The sequence below is a fragment of the Pongo abelii genome, chromosome 7 (assembly GCF_028885655.2).
Source record: "Pongo abelii isolate AG06213 chromosome 7, NHGRI_mPonAbe1-v2.0_pri, whole genome shotgun sequence".
NCBI lineage: Eukaryota > Metazoa > Chordata > Mammalia > Primates > Hominidae > Pongo > Pongo abelii.
The window spans coordinates 156831792-156846904 of record NC_071992.2 but is presented as its reverse complement, the minus strand read 5'-3'; the positions used below and the strand labels follow the sequence as shown (position 1 = coordinate 156846904).

Genomic DNA, 15113 nt, shown 5'->3' with positions numbered 1-15113 from the left:
AGAAAACTCCTGTTCAGAGAAAGTGGAGTTTTCTAGATGAAATTGATTTGTATTTCAACAAAATACAACTACTGAATTTTGTTTCAGGGAAGGGAGTGGTATTCAGTTCCCCATCTGAACACTTTAATGCCCCTAAATATAAACAAAAGATAGAGGCTCACAGAGGCTTACCTTAGAACAGGAACAAACTGAAGCATCGGCCCACTCTCTTCATTTTACAGGCAGGGGTGATGATGTGAGGCTTTGTTATTCAGGTGTCCGGATCCTGCTGTAGAGGTGACAACCACTAGGAAAGGGCCTAAAAACCAGCATTTGGTGTGTGAGGGCATCCTCTGTAATAGTCCTAAATGAGATGTATGGACCTGATTTCTACTTACCTCCTGCCTGTGATCTGGCCTTTGAAGAGAAAATGTGCTGATTGTTGAACCCTGATATTTTGGTCTGATTGATAATTTTGTGTCTCCCGTTACATTAATAGTTAAACCTCCAGTTTTCCTACATCGGTCTCTTACAAGTTTGGTTAATGTGAAATCAGCCTACTAGAGGCTGATGATGCTAATAATCAAATGATTGATGATTGTGATAATAACTCTGAGGCATCAAAAGTTTAATTCATATCCCGTATCTAAAGGACATGGCATAGTATAATATATTTGGCCAGGTTCTTCACAGAACAAAACGTTTGTAGGGTTATCTGGAAATCCAGAATTCCTCAAGGTCTGTGCAGCTGAATGTCTGGCTCAGTGCAGACCTCAGACCTGGTGTCATGGCGGGTGTGGTGGTGGCTCCTCTGGGCTTCAGTCTCCCCACAGGCAGTGAGGGTTAATATCTGTTTATTTTGTAGGGTTGCTCTGAAGGTCGTACATGATATTTGTTAAGCATCGTGCTTGGCATAAAGGTGTTATTAAATGGAAAACACCTGTTTTTTATTTTAATGGTGGCGTCAAGATTGCAGTGACTTTTGTCTGCATTTACAAACAGAGATGGCTGTACACAAAATAGCTCTTAAATAGCACCATAATCATGGGGCCTCTTCTCTGTGTAGACAATTGAATAAATGTGCTATTTCCGTAAGATTATTGGGACATACCATTTTGAATCTTCTTAACATGTTTAAAAATGAAAATAGCTAATGATAAACATGACTCTTGGAACCAGTACCTCTTGAGGTGTATTTTGCCATGATGGGAAATTGCATTCTATAGAGAAGTCGAATTGGATCACACAGATATTTGGGTAGTTTAGCAGACCACCAAGGCTTTCAAAAGTTTCTTCATAATAGTGAAGTTAATAGTTTTGTATTTTAAACTAACTACAAAGCTACCTTCTAAAAGTTGGAAATCTTTAACTTGATGAAGTGTCCAGTTATTCTGTGTGTGTGTGAGAGAGAGAGAGAGAGATAGAGATAAAGAGAGAGAGAGATGTATTTTAGGGGGGTTGTGAAAAGTTCCGCAGAGCCACTGGCACCTTTTCTCCCCCATTGTAGGTTGCTGACATACATTTGCACAAATAATAATCCTTTGTCACTTGGCTTATTTGTGGAAATAAGGAATTCTCATACTTGTTTAAGAAGAGGTGGCAGGCCGGGCATGGTGGATCTTGCCGGTAATCCCAGCAGTTTGAGACCAGCCTGGCTAACATGGTGAAACTCGTCTCTACTAAAAATACAAAAAATTAGCTGGGTGTGGTGGCGCACGCCTGCAGTCCCAGCTACCTGGGAGGCTGAGGCAGGAGAATTGCTGGAACCTGGGAGGCAGAGGATCAAGTGAGCCGAGATCACGCCACTGCACTCCAGCCTGGGTGACAGAGCAAGACTCTGTCTCAGAAAAAAAAAAAAGAAGAGCTGGGAGCATGAACATAGAAAGTGGGAAGGCAGAGAGGTGAGGAGGCACTTAACAATTTGTTTAGGGTATGAGTAATAGTAGCTTTTCTTTTTTCCTGTCTGAAGCAAAAAGGCACCAAACTTGTAACATACTGTTCCTCAGAATTGCTTTTCTGATCAGATACAAGTCAGATTTTTCTCTAGGCTATGTGAATTATGAAATGTGTTTTAGTAGTTATTTTTAAAAGTAGTTTTGTTTTCCAAATAAAATACCATAATTTGTTCTTTCTTCCAGGCGCACAGGAAGTTCTCATTGATCCAGGTACATGATCTATGTGTTTAGTTTCTTTTGGTTATTTTTTTTAAGTGCCTGTTTCATGGTGATGTGAATGAATGGTTAAAATTTCTGGATGATGATCTTTGGAACATTCTGATTTAAGTAACTGTAAATCAGAAATGTTAAAAGCTTGATGATTGATTGGTGGGTCCTTGCTTGATGGGAAACCCATTGCTTTATGTTGTCTGTTGAAGAGGAGGCTTCTTCCTCTAGCATGGCTAAGTGAATGATTTGAGAATTGTGCCTTTAATTCTTTGAATGCGTTGAGCATGTTTGTCCTGTTAATTTTGAATTCATTTGTAATCATGACTTTGCTCTGATTTGTGGCTTGTGCTCCCTTCCACGTGAGTTAATTCTCTACTGCATTTCGTCTGTGTGTTCTTAACAGGGAAAGAAATCTCGTATTTTTTACAGAGGCAGGTTTTTCTTCCCGTCGTAATATCTTCTGTAATTAATACAGCAAAAACCTCTTTTATTACAGTGCTTAATTATTTCATGATGAGCTCTATTGTTTTCTGACTTAATGAGAAACAATGACAGGGTAAATAATACAAAATGAAAACAGTCTAGAATTGAAATCAGATGGCTGTGCTTACACAGGCTTTGTGACTAACACATTCTCTTTCATCTCCTCGTGCATCTTGGCTCTGAAATGAAGTTGCCTCAAGTTTGCAGGCGTTGGTTTTAACATTTGCGTTCACTCCTTTCTCTAGGCCAGTGGCTAAGTTTCCTGATGGAGTTTGTGGAATGTGTAGAGAAAGGACAAATGCTTAGTTTTGGTTTCAGGAGACCTGAGTTGCTGATGAGAAGACATCTGGGGGATAGTCAGGCGGGCAGACTTTATGCCACTGAAGAGCTGAAAGCCCCGCCAACACTGATGACAAATGAAATGGATGTTGAGTGTACTGGTATTTGACCAGTATGAGTTGTTGAGCCCCAGTTTGGCTGGTTATGCCTGCTATAAAACACTGAATTGCAGTGTGTCAATTGCATTAGTTGTAGGAGAATTAGATGTGTACACCATATAGAAGTAGCTTAGAGCTATAAGAAAAATCAGGTGTTTGTCGAGATAAGGCATTTTAAAAAGATTTCTGACGCTTTTCAGGATAAGGTTGTGTAGAGGTGAAATTGAGTTTAGAGTGCTGGGAGGAAAAGTGAGGAGATTCTGTGGGGCTTTGTTATTCAAGGGTGCATCAAGGTTCTGCTGTAGAGGTGAAAACTGCCAGGAAGGACTCAGAAACCAGTGTTTGGTGTGTGAGGACATCCTCTGTAATGGTCCCAAATGAGAAACGTGTGGACCTGACTTCTCTACCAATGGGAGAGCGAGTAAAGAGAATGAGATGCCGTCCTGGCCCCACATATCTGGTTCCTGCCTTCCAGGCCACCCCAGTTCCTGCTAATGCCTTCTGGCTTCTGCTCGTGGGGACCTTTGTACCAGGACTGACTCGCTACTGAAATCATATCTGTCTTTCAAGCGTTGGTCCTTTCTAAACCCTTGCAAATGTGTTAGCAGTGACAGTGCTGGTAGGGAATCTTCCTAGCTCCTAGGAGCAATGCAATTTGATTCTTCACAGCCTCTCTATCTGAATAGCTAACACTCTCTCAGGGGTTGTAAAATTGTTCAGCTCCCGGAAAACCCATTCATGTGACGCTATCACAAAATTACATCACTTTCATTTGATTTTTGAGTTTTAAATGGACATAATGTTTGAAGCAAGCTGTTTCCAAATTTTTTTCCTACCTGCTTTCCCCACCATCGTTTCCAAAACCGGAACAAAAGTTTCACGGTTTTCAGGGGCTCCTCCATCTCTCATCCTAAGAACTAAGCTTCCCCTCCCAGCATTTCTAGCAGCTAGGCCTTTGTGTTCTTTATCTGCATTTTTAAAGTGGAATGATTCTTAAAACTCTTTTTTCTTGTGTTTTTTTTTTTCTTTCATTTCTTTTCTTTTTTTTTTTGGAGACGGGTTCTCACTCTGCCGCCAAGGCTGGAGTGCAGTGGCTATTCACAGGCACGATCCTAGCTCACTGCGCCCTTGAACTCCTGGACCCAGGCAATTCTGCCACCTCAGCCTCTGGAGTAGCTGGGACTACAGGTGTGTGCCACCATGCCTAGCTAATTTTTAAATTTTTTCATAGAGATGGGGTCTCTCTATGTTGACCAGGCTGGTCCTGGCCTCAAGCAATCCTCCCACCTTTGCCTCCCAAAGTGATTACAAACGCGAGCCACTGTGCCTGGCCTTTTTTTTTTTAAATTTAATTTCTAAACATTTCATGTATATTCAGCAACTACTTTACATAAAATGATCTTTTGGATAATTTTAGTTGACTCATAATTGCTTTTTCCATTTTCGTGTTGAGGAGAGTTTCTTCTTCCTGTAATAAAAATGAGCAGTTTGCACTTATTATGTGAGAGACACTGTTCTAAGGTGCTTTTTTTTAAAAAAAACAAACAAACTAGTTTTAATGCGGTTTACCTATTTAAAGGGTAAAATCCAGTCATTTTTAGTATATTTACAAAGTTGTGCAACCCTCACCGCAATCAGTTTTAGGACATTCTCATAACCCCAGCAGGAAGCCATGTACCCGTTAGCAGTCACTCTCCTTTGCCTATGTCCTTCCCTTACACCCAAGCAACTAGTAAGCTATTTTCTTTCTCTATTATTTGCCTGTTCTGGACATCTCATATAAATGGCATGATACACATAATGGTATGTGGTTTTTGTGACTGGCCTCTTTCACTTACTGTATGTTTCAAACTTCATCCGTATAGCATGTGTCAGTATGCATTTCTTTTTCTTCTTGCAGAATAATATTCCATTCTGTGTATATATATATGTATATATGTGTATATGTGTATATGTGTATATATGTATATATGTGTATATATGTGTATATATGTATATGTGTATATATGTATATGTGTGTATGTATATGTGTGTATGTATATGTGTATATATGTGTATGTATATGTATATGTGTATGTATATGTGTATATATGTGTATATATATGTGTGTGTATATATATATACCACATTTTGTTTTTCCATATTCCATCAGTTGGTGGACATTTGTATCGTTTGTACCTTTTGGCTATTATGAATAACGATGTTATAAGCATTTGTGTTTTATTTATTAATTTATTTATTTTTTGAGATGGAGTTTCATTCTTGTTGCCCAGGCTGGAGTGCAATGGTGCAGTCTTGGCTCTCTGCAACCTCCACCTCCTGGGTTCAAGCGATTCTCCTGCCTCAGCCTCCCAAATAGCTGGGATTACAGGTGCCCACCACCATGCCCGGCTAATTTTTTTTGTATTTTTAGTAGAGAAGGGGTTTCACCATGTTGGCCAGGCTGGTCCTGAACTCCTGACCTCAGGTGATCCCGCCTCAGCCTCCCAAAGTGCTAGTATTACAGGTGTGAGCCACTGTGCCTGGCCCATATGTTTTAAATTCTATTATGTGTATGCCTAGGAAGGGGAGTTGCTGGGTCATGTGGTAACTCAACGTTTAACTTTTTCAGAAACTGCCAGATTGTTTTCCAAAGTGGCTGTACCACTTTACATTATTACTAGCGATGAATGCAAGTTCTAATTTCTCTGCATCTTTGTCAATACTTGTTACCTTTTTGATTGTGGCCATCCTGGTGGATGTGACCTGGTGTCTCATTGTAGTTTTGGTTTGCATGTCCCTTGTAGCTAATGATGTGCATCTTTTCATATGATTATTGTCATCTCTATATTTTCTTTGAAAAAATATCTATTTAGATAGTTACCAATTTTTAAATTGGGTTGTCTTTTTGTCTTTTTATTGTTGAGTTGTAACAGGTTTTTTTTTTTTTTTTTGAGACGGAATCTTGCTTTGTTGCCCAGGCTGGAGTGCAGTGGTGTGAGCTCGGCTCACTGCAACCTCTACCACCCGGGTTCAAGCGATTCTCTTGCCTCAGCCTCCTGAGCAGCTGGGATTACAGACACATGCCACCATGCCTGGCTAATTTTTGTATTTTTAGTAGAGATGAGGTTTCACCATTTTGACCAGGCTGGTCTCGAACTCCTGACCTCAGGTGATCCGCCCACCTTGGCTTCCCAAAGTGCTGGAATTACAGGCATGAGCCACTGCACCCGGCCAGTAACAGTTTTTTATATATTCTATATATGAGTCCTTTGATATATGATTAGCAAAATTTTTCTTTCATTCTGTGTGTTATCTTTTCATTCTCTTGATATGGTGTCCTTTGAAGCATACAAGTTTTAAATTTGGATGAAATCCAGTTTATATTTTCTTTGTTCCTGTGCTTTTGATGTTGTATCTACGACTTAAGGTGCTCTATGTAAACTTTACACCTAAAGCAATTTAATCTTCATGATTCTAGGAGACCGGTACTGTTGTTATCCCTAGTCTATAAGTGGGGAAACTGAGATGCAGGAAGGTTTTCTGACTCGCTGAGGATCATAGCTAGTAAGTGGTGATGTGGGCATTCAAACTCATGAGTTTGCACCCAGGATTTATCCTCTTAACCATTATACTCTATTGCTTTTTTTAGGGAATCATTTATTGAAAACTCTTTGCTTATTTGATTTCTTGCCCGTTTTTTTTTTTTTTTTTTTTTTTTTTTGGTCATGAGGGACCTTATCTCTTCATTCACCTTGCAGAGTTCAGCATAGGTTTATTTTTGGTCGAATGTAGGCAGAATCATTGCTATCAGTTAATTTCTGCATTACTTACTCTCCAGTGATGATCATTGCTAGTTGACCTAACAAAGTCATTTAAGGCTTTTCTGGTCATCACACTAATAAAGGTAGTGTCATGACTACGGAAAGTTCAAAAACAGTATTTGATTGATTCCATTTCATTAACTAAAGGAAAAAAATCCCCAGTGTTGACACAGATTGTAAGCCTTTCCAGAATGGGGTTGTTGTCTTCCTTTTTTTCCTGTTGTTCCCTCACACAGTGCCTGGCATAGTGCCTCATTGTCCAGCGGATTAGCTAGAGTATGGCGGTCTTCAGTCACTGTGTACAATGACAGAATTTTGACAACAGTATCTGTTGTTTGTTTCACAAGGGAAAAAATCATATAGAAATATCTCTCAGATGTATGGAAAAAGCCTGGAATTTTGTAAAGACTTCTAGAAAACAAAAACATACAAAGGTATTTTCACTGCTTTTAGATGTCTTAGACGTATTATGGTTACACAACAGAGTAAATTTATTAACTAGATTTGACAAGTCATGTAATATTGATTACCTGTCACAATTTAAAATATTCTGGCTCCATTAAAGTAATTAGTGCCCATGAGTAAACAAAAATAAGCTAGCATTTATATGCAGCATGGGGGTAGACTTTATATATATGTGTGTTCATGCATGTATTTCCGTCTTTCAGAGGATTTGGCAGCTTTTCAACATTATTCTAACTTTAGAATTCTATTTAAAAAATCATCACTGTGGCTAGTGCACTTTGGGCTGAGTTTATCCTGTCTTATGCACAGAATTCCACTGTCTCTTAGGGAAAGGTTTCCTTCCATTATATTGAGTTAATATCTGAATTACAGGAGCTGTGATTTCTTGAAATCCTGGCCTTAAGCGAGCCTCTTGCCTCAACCTCCCAAAACGCTAGGAATTTAGGCGTGATCCATAGTACCTGGCTGGGGCTGTAATTTCTAGGCCTTTTCCTCTCCATGTGTTTAAAGTTGACTATCAAATGTGATTTTCCCTTTGTTTGTTGGGTTTTCATTAGTCAACTAGAACTTTTGAAAATGAATTTGTTTTTATATGTTATACAAATTTCTCTAGGAACTTGATGGGTTTTTGCTTTTAAGTTTTCAATTTATGAAAAAATATACTCTTATTTATAAGTTATTTTTCACTAGATATTTGTTTATCTTGTTATACATTTTTTTTTAAGGAGTAGGTGTGCATGTTTAAAAAATAACTTATACATGTAACAAACCTGCACATGTACCCCTTGAACATAAAATAAATGTTGGAAAGAAAAAAAAATGTAAAAACAAAACCATATTTTTTCCTTATTGTAAAAGTCATCTTCATTATAGAGAATGTAGAAAATAAAGGTAAAGAAAATAAATAAATTTAAAAATTACCCATACCTCCCCCACCCCAGGTAGGTTGTAGTAAATTTTGAAATTGGGAATTATAAGTCTTCTGAATTTGTTCTTTTCTTCTCAAGATAGTTTTGGTTATTCTGGATCCTTTGAATTTCCATATGAATTTTAGGATCAGATGGTCATTTTCCACAAAGAATCCAGCTGGGATTTTGATAGAGATTTGATAGAGATTCTCCAAACTTTTGATCAGTTTGGAGAATATTGCCATTTTAAGAAGATTATATCTTGTAATCCATGGACATGGGATGTCCTTTATTCTACTAATTTTCAGACATTAAAGTAACCTTAGATTCCTGAGCTGAATTCCACTTGATCATGTTGTATAAGCCTTTTTATATCATGCTGGATTCAGTGTGCTAGTATTTTATTGAGGATATTTGCATCTGTCTATCTATCTATCTATCTATCTATCTAATCTATCTATCTAATCTATCTATCATCTATCTATCTTTTTGAGCTGGAGTCTTGCTTTGTCTCCCAGGCTGGAGTGCAGTTGCATGATCTGGGCTCACTGCAACCTCTGCCTCCCAGGTTCAAGCGATTCTACTGCCTCAGCCTCCTGAGTAGCTGGGACTACAGGCATGTGCCACTGCTCCCAGCTAATTTTTGTATTTTTAGTAGAGACAGGGTTTTACCATGTTGGCTAGGCTGGTCTTGAACTCCTGACCTCAGTCAATCCACCTGCCTTGGCCTCCCAAAGTGCTGGGATTACAGATGTGAGCCACTGCGCCCGGCCTTGCATTTATATTCATAAGAAATGTGGATCTGTAGTTTTCTTTTGATGTCTTTTTCTGGTTTTGGTATTAGGGCAACATTAGCCTCATATAATGAATTGGTTAATGTTCCTTCCTCTTATGTTTTCTGGAAGAGTTCATGAAGAATGGGTGTTAATTTGTCCTTAAATATTTGGTAGAATTCACCATTGAAGACAGCTGTACCTGGCTTTTCTTTATTTTTATTTTTTATGATACTTTAAGTTTTGGGATACACGTGCAGAATGTGCAGGTTTGTTATATAGGTATACACGTGCCATGGTGGTTTGCTGTACCCATCAACCCGTCATCTACATGAAGTATTTCTCCTAATGCTGTCCTTCCCCTAGCCCCCCATTCCCTGACAGGCCCTGGTGTGTGATGTTCCCCTCCCTGTGTCCATGTGTTATCACTGTTCAGCTCCCACTTATGAGTGAAAACATGTGGTGTTTGGTTTTCTGTTCCTGTGTTAGTTTGCTGAGAATGATGGTTTCCAGCTTCATCTATGTCCCTGCAAAGGACATGAAGTCATCCTTTTTTATGGCTGCATAGTGTTCCATGGTGTGTATGTGTCACATTTTCTTTATTCAGTCTATCATTGATGGGCATTTGGGTTGGTTCCAAGTCTTTGCTGTTGTGAACAGTGCTGCAATAAACATACGTGTGTATGTGTCTTTATAGTAGAATGATTTACAGTCCTTTGGGTATATACCCAGTAATGCGATTGCTGGGTCAAATGATATTTCTGGTTCTAGATCCTTGAGGAATCGCTACACTGTCTTCCACAATGGTTGAACTAATTTACACTCCCACCAACAGTATAAAGGCGTTCCTATTTCTCCACATCCTTTCTAGCATCTGTTGTTTCCTGACTTTTCAATGACCGCCATTCTAACTGGCGTGAGATGGTATCTCATTGTGGTTTTGATTTGCATTTCTTTAATGACCAGTGATGATGAGCTCTTTTCGTATGTTTGTTGGCCGCATAAATGTCTTCTCTTGAGAAGTGTCTGTTCATATCCTTTGCCCACTTTTCGATGGAGTTGTTTTTTTCTTGTAAATTTGTTTAAGTTCTTTATAGATTCTGGATATTAGCCCTTTGTCAGATAGATAGATTGCAAAAATTTTCTCCCATTCTGTAGGTTGCCTGTTGACTCTAATGATAGTTTCTTTTCCTGTGTAGAAGCTCTTTAGTTTAATTAGATCCCATTTGTCAGTTTTGGCTTTTGTTGCCACTGCTGTTTAGTTATGAAGTCTTTACCCTTGCCTATGTCCTGAGTGGTATTGTCTAGGTTTTCTTCTAAGATTTTTATGATTTTAGGTCCTATGTTTAAGTCTTTAATCCATCTTGAGTTAATTTTTGTATGAGGTGTAAGGAAGGGGTCCAGTTTCAGTTTTCTGCATATGGCTAGCCAGTTTTCCCAACACCGTTTATTAAATAGGGAATCTTTTCCTCATTGCTTGTTTTTGTCAGCTTTGTCAAAAATCAGATGGTTGTAGATGTGTGGCATTATTTCTGAGGCCTCTGTTCTGTTCCGTTGATCTATGTATCTGTTTTGGTACCAGTACCATGCTGTTTTGGTTACTGTAGCCTTGTAGTATAGTTTGAAGTCAGGTAGCGTGATGCCTCCAGCTTTGTTCTTTTTGTTTAGGATTGTCTTGGCTATCTGGGCTCTTTTTTGGTTTCATATGAAATTTAAAGTAGTTTTTTAAAATTTTGTGAAGAAAGTTAATGGTAGCTTGACGGGGATAGCATTGAATCTATAAATTACTTTAGGCAGTATGACCATTTTCATGATATTGATTCTTCCTATCCATGAGCATGGAATGTTTTTCCATTTGTTTATGTCCTCTCTTATTTCGTTGAGCAGCGGTTTATAGTTCTCCTTGAAGAGGTCCTTCACATCCCTTGTAAGTTGTGTTCCTAGGTATTTTATTCTCTTTGAAGCAATTGTGAATGGGAGTTCACTCATGATTTGGCTCTCTGTTTGTCTATTATTGTGTGCCTGGCTTTTCTTTCTGGGAGATTTTTTGATTATTGATTCAATCACTTTACTTGTTATGGGTCTATTTAGATTTTCTAGATCTTCTTGAGTTGGGTTTAGTAGTTTGTATCTTTCTGGGAATTTGCCCAACTCATCTAAATTAGATAATTCATTGGTGTATAATTGTTCATAATATTGTCTTACAATATATTTCTGTAAGGTTGGTAGTAATGTCTATTCTTTCAGCTCTGATTTTAGTAACTTGATTCTTCTCTCTTCTTAGCTAGTTCATAATTTTGTGGTTGTTTTAAGAATGAACTTTTGGTTTTTGTTGACCTTTCTCTATTGTTTTTCAATTCCCCCCTTTCATTTATTTCTGCTTTAATCTTTATTTCCTTCCTTCTGTTTGCTTTGAATTTAGTTTTCTCTTCTTTTTCTAGTTTCTTAGGTTGTTGACATGAGCTCTTTCTTCTGTTTTTAGAGACAGCGTCTTGCGCTGTCGCCCAGGGTAGAGTGCAATGGTACAGTCATGGTTCACTATAGTCGTCTCCTGTGCTCAAGTGATCCTTCAGCCTCAGCCTCTGAGTAGCTAGGACTTTAGTTATGCACCATGCCTGTCTACTTTTTAAATTTTTATAGAGATGGGATCTCTCTATGTTACCAAGCCTGGTCTTGGACTCCTGGCCTCAAGTGATCTTCTCACCTCTGCTTCCCAAACTTCTGGGATTATAGATGTGAGCCACTGCACCTGGCCTGTTTTTAAAAAATGTAAGTATTTATAGCTACAAATTGCCCTCTATGCACTGCTTTTGTGGCATATAATTTTTACTATATTATGGCTTTGTTTTCAGCTCAAAGTATTCTTTTTCTTTTCTTTTTTTTTTTTTTTTGTGACAGAGACTCACTCTGTCACCCAGGCTGGAGGGCAGTGGCATGATCTCGGCTCACTTGCAACCTCCACCTCCTGGGTTCAAGCTATTCTTCTGGCTCAGCTTCCCAAGTAACTGGGATTACAGGCGTGCACCACCACGCCTGGCTAATTTTTTGTATTTTTAGTAGAGATGGGGTTTCACCATGTTGGCCTAGGTCATCTTGAACTCCTGACCACAGGTGATCTGGCCACCTTGGCCTCCTAAAGTGCTGGGATTATAGGTGTGAGCCACTGCACCTGGCCAGTTTTCAGCTCAAAGTATTTTGTTTTCAATTATTTTTATTTTTATTTTCTTCTTCTTATTTTTAGACAAGGTTCTACTCTGTTGCCCAGGCTGGAGTGCAGTGGCGATTATAGCTCACTGCAGCCTAGAATTCCTGGGCTCAAGAGATCCTCCTGCTTCCGCCTCCCAAGTAGCTGAGACTATAGGCACATGGCATCATACCCAGCTAATCAAAGTATTTTCTAATTTCTAGGCCAGGCGTGGTGGCTCACGCCTATAATCCCAGTACTTTGGGAGGCTGAGGCAGGCAGATCATTTGAGGTTAGAAGTTCAAGACCAGCCTGGCCAACATGGTGAAACCCCATCTCTACTAAAAATACAAAAATTAGCTGGGCATGGTGGCATGTCTGTAATCGCAGCTACTGGGGAGGCTGAGGCAGGAGAATTGCTTGAACCTGGGAGGCAGAGGTTGCAATGAGCCAAGATCGCACCATTGCACTCCAGACTGGGGGACAGAGAGAGAACCTGTCTCAAAGTAAAAAAAAAAAGTATTTTCTAATTTATCTTGTGATTTCTTCTTGGACCCATTGGTTATTTAGGTGTGTGCTATTTAATTTCCAAGTATTTGTGAATTCCCCAAATTTCATTCTGTTGTTGATATCTAAAATAATTCTGTTATAAAAAAATAATTCTGTTGTGGTTGAAGAACACATTTATATGATTTCAGTTATTTATTTATTTATTTATTTATTCATTTATTTTGAGACAGGGTCTCTCTCTGTCACCCAGGCTGGAGTGCAGTGGCATGATCATGGCTCACTGCAGCCTCAACCTCCCAGGCTGAAGCAATCCTTCCACCTCAGCCTCTAAAGTAGCTGGGACTACAGGGCCATGACACCATGCCTGGTTAATTTTTAGATTTTCTGTAGTCAGGACCTCACTATGTTGCCCATGCTGGTCTCGAACTCCTAGGCTCAAGTGATCTTCCCGCCTTAGCCTCCCAAAGTGCTTGGATTGTAGGTGTAAGTCACTGCTCCTGGCCTTCTTTTTATTTTTTTAAAATTTCTACTGTAGAATATTTTTTGGTCATGCTTCCTTTATCTTCTTTCAGCTTGCTTAAAAACCACAACTTCTTCATATTTCTTCTTGGGTCAATTTCCCTTTAATTCTTTTGATGATGTATCTCCAGTCTTATTCCAGAATTTTTATGTTCCTGGGGAAGAAAAAGAATCAGGCCTTCCTTCAAGACTTGGTTCTTCAGTAGGTGTCTGGCAGCTGTCAGTAAAGCCAAAGGCTGGCCTGACGCTTATGTTCCTTTCATCATGGTGTCCAGATGATGACTATTTATTTATTTATTATTATTTTTTTTGAGACAGAGTCTCGCTCTTGTTGCCCAGGCTGGAGTGCAATGCATGATCTCAGCTCACTGCAACCTCTGCTTCCCTGGTTCAAGCAATTCTCCTGCCTCAGCCTCCTGAGTAGCTGGGATTACAGGCATGTGCCACCACGCCTGGCTAATTTTTGTATTTTTAGTAGAGATGGGGTTTCACCATGTTGGCCAGGCTGGTCTTGAACTCCTGACCTCAGATGATCTACCTGCCTCGGCCTCCCAAAGTGCTGGGATTACAGACGTGAGCCACCGTGCCCGACCTGGGTGGCGACTTTTTAATTATTGCACACACTGCTGTGGCAGTGGATTCCCCGTGCCCAGCTCAGCACCTGGCACAGAAGAGGCACTTAGCAAGTGTTATGAGTGTGTAAGTGAAAAAGTGACTCATTCTGCTCATGGCCTATGGCCTTTCCTTTCCCAGACACAAAGGCCAGTGGATCACGGCCTATGATCTTAATTTGTAATTTGTCTTCTCCATTTTCATTTCATTTATATTCCCAATTATATATGTTTTAGTGCACTTGTCTTTACGAAATGCATCCTGTTTTTAATATAATAGAATTGTTTTGTAGCTTAATGAGTTTACCATAATTCTAATTTTTTTAACTGTTGATTTTGAAATAATTTAAAACTTATAAATCTTATAAAAGAGTGGTAAAGATAATTCTGATGTACTCTTCACCCGTATTTGCCAGTTGTTGTCATTTGCTTTATTATTTGATCTCTGTGCATATACAGAGTTTTTTTTGAGCGATTTGACAGTGAGTTGCAGACCTGATGCCCTGTCCTGAATACCTCGGTGTGCGTTTTTTAAGGACAAGGTCATTCACATAAACAGTACAGTGATTAAAATCAGAGAATTTAACGTTGATGCATTCAATACCTTTATCTACCCCCCAGACCTTATTTGCATTCCACCAGCTGTTCCAATACAGCAGTTCTATTTCCTAATGTGGGATCCAGTCCAGGATCACACACGGCATTTAGTGTCTGTGGCACTTAGTATCGTCTCAGCCTATCTTCGTTTTTCATGATAATTGATATTTCTGAAGAACGCAGGCCATTTATTTTGTGGAATGTTCTCACTTTGTGTTTGCCTGAAGTTGCTTTATGATTATGAGGTTTTGCATTTTGGCAGGGCAGAGGGAGGGGTCAAGTAAGTGATCGATCATGCATCAAATCAGAGGCACATGAGGTTCATTTGTCCCATTACTGGTGAGGATAACTTTGATAATTGGTTAAAGTAGAGTCTGATGGAGTTTTCCACTGTAAAGTTAACTATTTTTCTCGATGTAAATAATAAGTAATTTGTGGGAAATAGTTTGAGACTGTATACATCTTGTTTGTCATCACACTTTCACCCACTGGTTCTGGCTGAACTGGTTCTGGCTGATTCAGTGAAGAGTTTCACCTGAGTCAGTTATTACTGTGCTGGCTGCCAAATGGTGATTTTCTTGCTTCATCATTCCTTATATGTTTATTCTCATTTTACTATAAGGAGACGCTTTTTTTTTTTGCTTTTCTCCTTCTTTCCTTCCATCCATCCATCTATTGT

General features: G+C 39.1%; 1 protein-coding gene across 4 annotated transcripts in view; it reads left to right on the top strand.

The window, feature by feature from the left end:
* TRAPPC9 (trafficking protein particle complex subunit 9) overlaps positions 1-15113 on the top strand; it is a 744079-nt gene that overhangs the window by 30239 nt on the left and 698727 nt on the right. For 2 of the 4 annotated variants that reach the window (XM_024250828.3, XM_009244129.4), the window contains exon 5: positions 2118-2144. The exons of the other annotated variants lie outside the window; for them this stretch is intronic. In XM_024250828.3, the coding sequence (XP_024106596.1) occupies positions 2118-2144 (27 nt within the window). The remainder of the gene's footprint in view (positions 1-2117; positions 2145-15113) is intronic. 4 annotated transcript variants of the gene reach the window in all.